At 32.3% G+C, this 10958-nt stretch overlaps 1 protein-coding gene across 3 annotated transcripts in view; it reads left to right on the top strand.

Moving 5' to 3' along the window:
- LOC118179902 (acidic mammalian chitinase-like) overlaps window positions 1–5650 on the top strand; it is a 130517-nt gene extending 124867 nt beyond the window's left edge. For all 3 annotated transcript variants that reach the window (XM_085818019.1, XM_085818025.1, XM_085818030.1), the window contains exon 9: window positions 5279–5650. In XM_085818019.1, the coding sequence (XP_085674145.1) occupies window positions 5279–5410 (132 nt within the window). In that variant the 3' untranslated portion in view covers window positions 5411–5650. The remainder of the gene's footprint in view (window positions 1–5278) is intronic.
- The last annotated feature ends 5308 nt before the right edge of the window (window positions 5651–10958 follow it).

Here is a 10958-nt window from a genome sequence, read left to right as displayed (position 1 = left end):
TGATATCCCCATTACCATCTCTCCGTTCAATCCAATTCCACCTAAATGCATTCCGGACACCTTCTTCTAATTGTATAACATCACTATTTATATCGAGAAATTTCATAGTGAAATTCTCTTGCGTACGTAAATAAAAAATATTTCAATAAACGAAACGAAAAATTTACACGTGCATCAATAAATGAAACGAAAATTTTACACAGCCGAGAAAAAAAAGTTGAGAAGCGCACATCTAAATAGCTAATACGGCGAAAAATCCCCCTTCTCTACTTATTGGCGCCACGCCAGGAGAGATAAGACCTTTGAACCCAGAGTCACGTGATCGCACATCTGGTCGAACGAAATCTCTCCCTTTTTTTCTGCCGCGCCTACTTGCAGAAAAGAATCCAGAAGAGAATGTCCGAGAACAGGGGGAATGAGTCATAACTCGCAATAAGGAAAGAACAAAAAAGAAGTTTTTTCCCCCTTTTCACGCATTATCACTGCCCTTGGAGAAAGAAAGGAAACGTTTTCACCACACACACTGACCTTGCGTTTTCTGCTTTCAAAGCAAACAAAATTACCCAGATCAAAATAAACAATTCATTATTATTCCTACTTCCTTTTGAACGACGATCCCCGGAATTTCCGGTGTTTCCCCGGAGCACAAACACTCCTGATATACACACAGAAAGACTATTTTTGTACTGTAATAATCATTTTCTCTGAAATACGCATATTTGCAACAATAACTAGCCAGACCATGGAGGTAAGAAAGAAAGGAGGGGCCAACCCCGCACTGCGAGTGAAGCACTGCTCCGAGGGCTTTGGTCTCCAGATGGAGTGTTTTTTGTTTACATTTAGAACCTCCCTTGACAGCGCACTAATAGTATTTCGACACACGATACTTCCATACAAATCGAAAAACGGGACACTTCCGCATAAAAGAAACATTCATTGTGTGATGGATAATAGCAATTTGTATAGTTATGCTTATACAAAATGTTATTTTAAAGAAGATTTTAGCAAAAATGTTACGTTTAAAGAATGAAAAATACCTTATGGCACCTTTAAAATTATATGTCTTTCGATACCCTTGATTATGCACTCGTAAAAAAAAAAAATAATCTTTAGTTATAAACAATAGATTACATAAGTTAGGACAATAGATGAGCTGATTAATTACGAAACTAACTTTCATTAGCTATACATAACAACAATATGGGCTACTGCTGAAAGGAAAAGGTTAGTAGTTTTAATTTGCTAAAACTTCGCTTACAGCTTGCAGATGTACTTGGAAGCATAGAGTAAATCCGCAGGGCAATACAAATATTGTGAAAGGCATCCTGAAAATCATAGGTGTAGATCTGTTGCAAGAGATAAAATGCTCTAGCCTTTTTTATGTCGACGAATAACACTGGGGCTTGTTCTTTAAAAACGGAAGGTTCCTGACAAAACTCAAATGCGGTTAAAGATCTTGCTCATATTTTCGTGCAAGATCTGCTCCATTCTCTTGCAGTTCTTCAGTTGACATATTCAATATTTCACGCCCATTGAGAAATGGAAATTTGAATTTAGTGTAATAGACCTATTTACCCTCGTTTTAATTTCTGATAAGATTCGATGAAATACAATTTTCGTTGCATTAGAAAGTAGCTGAACACGAGGAAGTGTTTGTGATTCGTCCTCGCACAATTCATTAAATTCTTTTTGCGTTTTAGAATTTGTTTATTTGTCAGAATAGGTTCAATTTTTTTCGGGGTCAGACCTTCCATTAATGTGACGGAACGCGCAAGAATAATATCTTCCATTTGAATTTCAGTATTTATTCAACTGATTTCTCAAAGAATATTAGCCCAAATTGTAAGGCTGATAATAAATTCAAAATTTTTTACAACATGTAGCAGATGTCCTAATTCGTACTTAGATAGATAATTAATTTTGAAATAGTAATATAGTACTTTGAAGGATAATTAATTTCTTTCAAGGATTTTACTACTTCTGGTAAATTCGTTAGAAGGGCTTTGATAGCCACATTTTTTGACGATCATCTCATCTGGCTGCTGCCTTTTGAGTTGGTTTTTGGACATCTTTTCGCAATATCCCATCGAATAGTGAATCCGACAAAGAAGCTAAATATCTTATGGATAATTCCAAAGAAGTTAACTGCTTCGGGGCAAGATGAGGCAGAAAGCACACAGACAAGATTCAAAGAGTAAGCCAAACATCGCACATATTCATTTCTGTAATCCTAGTTTGTACTTCAGGATCTAATATAATATGGCCGGTAAGTAACGGCCATGTTAGATCCGTTATCCTCAAATTGACCACGACACTGTCAATATCCAAACCATCAAGTGTCAATTTTTCCACAATCCGTTGAGAAATGCATTCTCCTGTCTTGCCACCAATTTCTATGAAATCAACAATGCTCTCCTTTATTTCACACACATCACCACATATTTTTTACGTATTGAATCACCTGGCTCATTTGTTCTTTATGCGACACATCTGGAATGCAATTGAACATTATTGTATAACATTTGGCTTCTTTAATATCATTTAAAATGCTATTGCAAACTGTTTTCGGCATTAGATCAGTAACTTCATTTTGAATTATCTTTGTTTAATATGACACTTGTTCCTTCTTTAGGTATTCTAACTGGTACTTAAAGAGTTATGTTTGGGTAGCAGAGTCATTAAATTGAAAAAAAATTGCCTTAACTAGGCCAAGGACACTTTGTGAGCAGACTGCCAGGGAAACAATGTAAAGAACCCAACGTAAAGAAAGACAGTTTGTTGAAAGATACAATACAGCATCCGTACTCACTTGTAGGATCTTTTTTTTTATTTTTCTTTCTCTGTGTGAATTAGTCTCTTAATGCGATGATGCCTTCACACTATTTTATTTGTTGCAGTGGAATTTTGCACTTAATCATGCACTCTCTGTGGGATTTCAAATATTTCGTGCTTAGTTAACCTTTCTGAAGCTTTTTTCCAATTAGTGAATCATGTAGTTCACAATGCTGATGTAATGGCAGTGGCATGTTTCTGATAAATCTCACAGGGTGTACAAAAATTGTATTTTTAGTTTTAGAATATATAATCCAAGATCTTTTAAGCCTTTCATTATCTGCTAATGTTCTGTGCCACAATGAAGATGTCAAATGTCATCACGTTCAGTGTATCTAAGGTTTACGTTGTCCGAATATTTTTCGGCTAATAATACAGCTTGACTGTAAGAAAGATCGTTCATTTTATCTGTGTTTGGCCAATTACCTGGGTCCGACAAATCAAAAGATTTTAAGTCTTCATTCTGCTGCCCACACTCACCTAAATGAGAAAATACTTTATATCCTAATTTCATGCGCTCTAGATGTTAGTTTGGGGTCTATGAAGAAAATTTTTCTCTCAGTTGCTGAAATGAAGTCTGTTTGAGGATGATAGATTCTTCATCTTGGTCATGCAAATTGCAAGAAATATCAATATCGTTTAGAATCTCGGCACCATCGGAAGTTGCGGCAGGGTCTGACGGTTTGTCTTTTCCGTGAAGCCATTTTTCATTTTAGCTGCAATTTGTTTTCTCTGTTCGGTCCTATCTTTTACTCTGGTTCTATATTCTGACCCTGAGAGTTTTTTTCCTAGACCTTCTCATGATTTCTTGCACCCTAAATAATATACAGTATAACTTGCCTTAATAATAGCTAAAAATTGACGTAATTACATTCAACAGTATTAGGGCCGCGTCGTGAACGCGCGCGCTAAGTGGTTGCGTCTCACTAAATATAGTGAGGAATACTAGAACAGGCATACTAAAAAAAAAAAAATAAATAAATAAATAAATAAATAAAAAAATCCTTTTTTAAAACCTAGGTTGCCGACTGGCTGCAAAAAACCAAAATGCCTTACTTCATTTCTGTTGTATATTCTCGACATACATTAATTTGAATTATTTCATTGGTCCAAGGTTAATTTGTATTGGGTGTTAAGAAAGAGTTACAATTTACATTGCTTCTCCATTTATTTCGCAAGAGGCGTTGGTATAAAACTATGCTATTGTTCTGTTTTTCATTTGAATATTCCCGCCAGACGAGAGGACAACAGAAGGACTCTAGGTAAATATATATAGATTCTTTGCTTTAGGCGTCACTTTCAGGGACCAAAGACCATGGCATTTACGTTTTTGGCTGTACTTAGCTTACTTTTAAAACTGTTTGCTCCATTAAAAGGTTACGAGTAATTAATTATAAATATTCTTAAAAGAGGTTTTAAACCTGTCTTTAAAACTACTAGTGTTGCATGAAAATTTGACAACATTCCAAATACAATTCAGCGCTACTCTTGAGCTTGCCCCCCCCTAGATCCGGGACTGTTCTGCGTCCCTATTTCGTTTTCCTTAGCACTATAAGAATTGAAACAGAGACAATTTCTGTCTTACAAAATTTTTCCTCGTTAATGTCATCGTGATTATGATTTAGTTGATATTCTCATTTCAAGATAAAAAAATTCGACCATATAAAAAAAGATATAACAAGAGTACGTAGCTTTTGAAATATAGTATTGACTCCTTTGAATACTTTAAAAATGTTCTTCCCCCCTCAATTTTATTCAGCATGGCAATTTAGAATTTCGTTATTTTTTAGCTACATTAATGATCCACATGACTAACCCATATTACTCTGCAAGTTGTGTAGAAGCTTCAGCTTCAAAACAACCAGAGAAATTAATTTGTTTGAGCATTAGTTCAGTTTGGAGGATGGAGATTTCCCGATTTATCTAGCAGTAACTCTTAACAGTATTTCCGGATTCACCCCCCTTTTCAAAAGGTTGTTATTGGGAGAAAATATGCGAGTTACAAAACAAACGCAATGACAATCTAATCGTTGTTGTTCCTACGATGTAATTTTCAAACGATGCAGAGATGTGATATGCAATTATATTTTCAATCACATGATTATTCAAACTAGCCTTTTGTTATTTTCATGTATATGATTTAACCATGATCATGAAGTTAAAATGAAACCTGAATTTACCGAAACCAAACGTTGTCAATTAGTAGTAATTATCTATACAGAACGTACATATTTTGTTCAACTATAATTAGCATTATGCTATAAAATAATATTCTACTTACATTAAGTCAAAAGATTTTCAATAGAATCTCTAATATTTAGATTGCTTTTTTATGTGTAATAAAACTTTAAAAGTGCTTTGCTGAATATAGCTAGATCTATGGCTGCAAAGTGCTAAATTTGTAAGAAACTGTTATTCCACTGATGACTTCTTTTCTTATCATTAGAGCCAATGGGTGAAAGAAGAGGGTTATGGTGGCATCATGATCTTCAACCTGAATAATGATGACTGGAAAGGCAACTGTGATAATTCAACCAAATTCCCTCTCACTGCAGCAGTTAAAAAAATGCTTATGTGATTTAATTTTTTATATATAAGAACCAAACATATTTTACTCCACATATAAAACATGAACTTTTCATTATACCAAAGCATATTTATTACATTTATTCAGGAGAAAAAAGCATGTTTGTACAGTAAGATGTTTTAACTGAGTAATTTGATTAAGATATGAAATCAAATTATTGAAAAGCTTCACTGTTTCATTAATTTAATATTTATTCACTTTAAATAAATGTTCACTTTTTGATAAATCTATTATGGCATATGTGAATTTATGGTCTGAAGCTCAAATTATTGCATTTTTTTTCCTTTTGTAAAATAATAAGGAAACCTCAATTCCTGAATTTAATTTGTTCCACAACTGAAAAGATTTCCTCCATAGGAATTAATGCAAAATAGATTAATCCCTTCTAGGACTACAGACGGGTGTACTCCAACTGCGCTAATGAAAATCACCCCAGGGTCGAGCTATAGTCCAACTGCGCCAATCAGAATTTCTTCCCCCTGCTGCCTACAGGGTTACAATTTAACTTTTCGAAGCCAATTGTAGCCAAGAGGAAAATAAAAATAAATAAATAGAATTCCATGTCACAAGACCAAGTAAAAAACTATCTAACAAGCAGGCTAATTACTTGAATAACAGTAATAAATGCGAGAGCTAACAAAGAAAATAAAAGGTATTGGTAAACATACATATTAGCATTACAAACATCTTTCATTTATTATAATAATATCATAAATTAAATAATTATAAAGCACACAAATTATATTTTTAATAAATTACATCAATAATAGTCAAGATGTCTGAACTAGACTGGAAAATTTAACAGAGTTCACTAGCGTGCAAAAAAATTATTTCATATCAAAGTGTGCTAAAAATATTTTTTATTAATTAACCCTTTGAAGGGCACCGGTTTGTCAATTTTTTAACCTCCGAAAAAATGCTAATTTTTCTACACCAAAAGCTATAATCGTGTCTAGTATTTTCTTTCGATTCTAAATGGCAACATCACCCTATGAATGCTCAATATTTTACAGGTATGAAATTAATATACGTCGTTCCAAGGTATCATGTTGGAAGATTGATAAATTCTATTGGAGGGAAAGAAAAAATTCAAAATCTGCAAATATATGACGTACACATGCTGAATCTTTTATATTTACTTCATTTCAGTCAGAAGTGATAATTAACAGCAGATTATTTATACGATTTTAAAACCGGTATATATGGATACCACGCCAATAGATGGCAGCACCAGTCTTCTCCTTTTCTACTCTGTGACGTGACAGAATTTCTTTATTATTATAACAGTTTATGATGTAATAATATTTCATGATTAACTTATAAGTCGTTTAGGATTAAATATTATGTTCATGGAGGAATGGGGAGTTTTCTGACCCTGCGCTAGGACTGAATACAAGTATATTAGTTTCATTTATTCTTTGTGTACTCAGCTCAAGTTTCATTCGTCTGTGTTTAGCTAAAATTTTTATTTCAGCACTTAACCCTTTCCCAAGAGAAAGACTCATCGATTTCAAAATTGCCGTCTGGGGTCAAAACTTCACACAATTGCGGGGGTTAAACGTAGCATGCTAGCCCCCACAAGACACCCGTTGCTTCCAGTTTTCCAAAATCCTAGAATGTAAGAAAATGAAAAGAGGTGATTGGCAACCAATTTGTCTTTCGGGAGCCAGGCTTTCTTCCCTTTGTGAAGTGTGATAAGATGACACAAAGGGAAAGCTCACTTAAAATGGAAATGTACTTAAGGTCAGTCTCATAGTGTAATCACAAAAACTGCTGATTTGAAAGCATGCTTTTATTCTTTAGGGAAATTCTTTTTAATTCTTTGTTAATTTCAGATGAAAGACTAGAGAACACAAGAGAAATTGGCGTTCTGGTTGATACAAATAGGTTGTTTCGGAAATAAATTTTCACAGTTGGTGAAAGGAGGAACAATATTTCTAAGCCCCGTTTTAGATGCAAACTAAAATTTATCCAAAAGTTGAAAAGGATCCCCTATGAAGCCAAATGGGTTGAAAATCAGAATAAGAGCTTTGAGGTGTATCAAATAATAAAATTGTTTAACGGTGTTTCTTCCTGAACAAAAAGATATATTACAACCTATATTTACAAAAAATAAAAAGGGACCCTTACGGTACTCCGTGATCTAAAGTGTGTGTGCGTGGAGGGGGGGGGGCAATTCATCGTATCATAGTATGAAGCATGGATTTTTTTCACATATTATCTAAAGCATCAAATACAACTTCAAAAATGCAACATACTTTCTCACCTGAGTCTGTCGTAGTGCTTCATTTTTCAATTTTCGGCTGAGTTACATCTGCTTGTAATATTATACTAGTTCAGTTACAGCATGATAGGATTTACACATGCAGTGTTATATTTGCTAAATTTTTTTTACAAAATAATATTGAATTTAAATCAAGTTGAAGAGCTTTTTACCCATAAGTATGTTCAGCTGGGTTGCATAAAAACATAAATTTTATTTTTAAAATTTTAAATTTCTGCCGAAATTTAAGAAAATTTTGTCTTTAGACTTACATAACTATATTCAAGCACTCATCACTACAGACGCACATCAAAAGTACCCAAAATTAATTTAAAAAGCAAAGATTAACAGTTGGCAACTACCTGGAAAAAAATGTCCTAGAGTGGCGCCGGTATAAAATATATACCGGCTCTCAAAATTCAGGATTTCGCTCTAGAATTTTTTTAAGTCTCAATTTTGTGTCCGTAGGGTCCATAAGTTATAGTTCATGCAAAATTTTACCACAGTTATTTTATATACCGCCCCTCAAAGGGTTAAAGTAATCATGTAAATGTTTGCAGAAATTAAATTTAGTTTAATTTAAAAGAAGCGTAGCATGAAATAACCAAATGCATTACTATGCATTTGGAACACTAACGTATAAATTGTAAATAAATTTAAATTATTTTTTCTAAAATTTACCTAGAAGAAAGGAATTAGATAAACAACAAATTAATATAATCAGTCAGGCCTCTCAATAAATAAAAGTTTATATTTAACCAAAAATTAAAAATTGGAACTCAAAAGTTTGAGTAATATACTTGGAAATATCTGAACATATAATTAATTAGAAATGTATAATTAAATTAATAACAAGCTAATTAACAGTAACATTAAGCTTAATTTCATTCAATCTAAAACAAGCAATTGATGAGGAGCTCAGCATAACTGAAGTTTTAATGCTATTTTACGTAGATATGTGTATAAAATAAAAGTTGCACTTGCGAAGCAGGTGAATAATGTAGATAGTCAACAGGAATTAAAATAAAGTGGTTAAAAATATAACTACTTGTCAGAAGGTATGCAAAGTTGCCATGGCTAGAGAAATTGAATGGTTATAGAAAACTCATAAAGTTAAGCGCTATAATGTAAAAAGAAAATTCTGGAATAAACATGTTAAGAAAATTAAATGGAGAAATAATCCTTAATTTATTGATATCCATATAAACTCTATGCTTTTGGAAAAATATTACATATAATATGCATCGAGGTATCAATCACCGAAACCGAGTTAATTTCTTTCCTTATTAGAGGGATTTGTAAAAAGATATGCAAAGGTAAAGGTGAAAATTTTTGCAATATTTTTCAAGAATAAATTTAAAAAGTATTTTTACTTCATGAACTGAAATTTTTACGCTACATTTTTACACAGTAAATAAGTACCAAAAAAAAAAAAAAAAAAAAAAAGCTGGAGGATCTCTGAGATTAGAAACTCGGATCGAACTACCAATGTTTAGTGACTTTTCCGCTTGATCGTAAGATCTTTCGAAATTAAGCTGAACAATATATTAAAGAAAGTAGAAGATACAGCACACGCAAAAACAAAAGTGGGCTGAACTATAGATTTACATGTTTGGTGAATGAGTTAAACATAGATAAGTATGCCATTATGAAATATTAGGAATGTAGCATAAAAGCATCAATGAAGAAGGCAACGGAAATCTAAAACACTAATCTAAATGTATAATACGAGTATTATCAGTATATGCTATTAATTTCGATACCGCTTAAAAAATTATAAATGAATAATATTGTAAATCACACGAACTCGTTGCATTATAAATTACAACAGTTAGAAATATTATTAGCGTGATTTAGCGACCATCATTGTTAACAAATAATTTCAAGTAATTAATTTTACAAATAATTCAGCCTGAAACTAGGTTAGAAAATAAGCTACATGCTGAAGATTAAGCTTTGTCAAGGTGTTAGAAACAACTTCTGTTAACTAGAGTTGTGATGCAAGAATTTGTAAAAATTATCATTTAAATATAAATTCGCATTGATACAATACAAAGTAGTATATAAATTCTACATACATGAAAACTTGAATACAGTGCAACAATATGAGAAAAAGGAATGGATTAAAAGGGAACTGAAAATTCCACGATATAAATATATGGGAGTTTGAATTTTTTTGTTTTGTTTTTGTTAATTATGAAAATTCTGCGGATGCTCATAATTATTAATTTATTAATTAAATGTGTATTAGAAATTAAATGTATGCCAAAGTACATCAGGTATAGAACAGAATACATATTTAAACGTTTCTAGTATTAAAATATGGAATTTGTAACAAAATAACCTTAAAATAACTTCAATGACTAAAAATGGAAAGCGTAATACGGGAATATATTGCAATAATATTAGAGTGAATTTAGAACCACTTAAGACGCCCAATTTTTAGATTTAATAAAGAGAATTTTTTTAATTAAATTAGAACTGTTTACCTAAAATGGTAAATTTGAAAGTTAAAACCATTCTGCTATATAAGAAGCTTTGTTAATATTTATCTAGATAAGAAACTTATTTAAGGTGCGCTACAAATCTGACATTTGATAGGTTGATTATGTATCAGTTTTGTGTATACCATTAATCTATCATTTTACTATTCAAAACTGATATATAATATATATATATATATATATATATATATATATCAGTGACTAAAATCTACAACTTGGAAAGTTTTAATTCTTACAGAGAATAAAAAAGATCTGGCTCATCATTCCTTTAAGCATCAGAAAACTTTAAAATGAGTGTAAAAGAAATTAACTTTTACTTTAGCACACGCCAGACTTTAAATTAATATTTGTTTTGCATGCACAATTTTTACAATATTGATAAACGAACATAAAGGTCAGTCTCAATAAATGTCCCATTAATGGCGATAAATGACTTTTTCTAGCACCCAATCTTCTTGGGAAAGAAATAGGAGACAGGAAATGTCGCGCAGTTCGTGGATTAAATAAGAGGGGGACGGGTATCTTCGATCAAATTTGGCGCAGTTCGTACTCTACCCTACAGACGACTGCTTATTTACATTATCGCAAAGCAATACCGTCGCAGTACAAAACATCGCGGAAGAAAACATCGCAGCACCAAATATCGTGGACGAAAATAAATCGCTTAAAAAAAAACCTTCCAATTTAAAAAACAGCGTCATCGATAATATCGTCATAAAAAATAAAATACCTACAAATCATCACATGACGATATCATTACACACATACCTTT

This window comes from Stegodyphus dumicola, chromosome 1 (assembly GCF_044657685.1).
Source record: "Stegodyphus dumicola isolate Sdum_Otavi_A_Nest chromosome 1, ASM4465768v1".
In the NCBI taxonomy this organism is placed as follows: Eukaryota; Metazoa; Arthropoda; class Arachnida; order Araneae; family Eresidae; genus Stegodyphus; species Stegodyphus dumicola.
The sequence above is the reverse complement of the archived record's forward strand: the minus strand, read 5'-3'. Positions and strand labels throughout refer to the sequence as shown.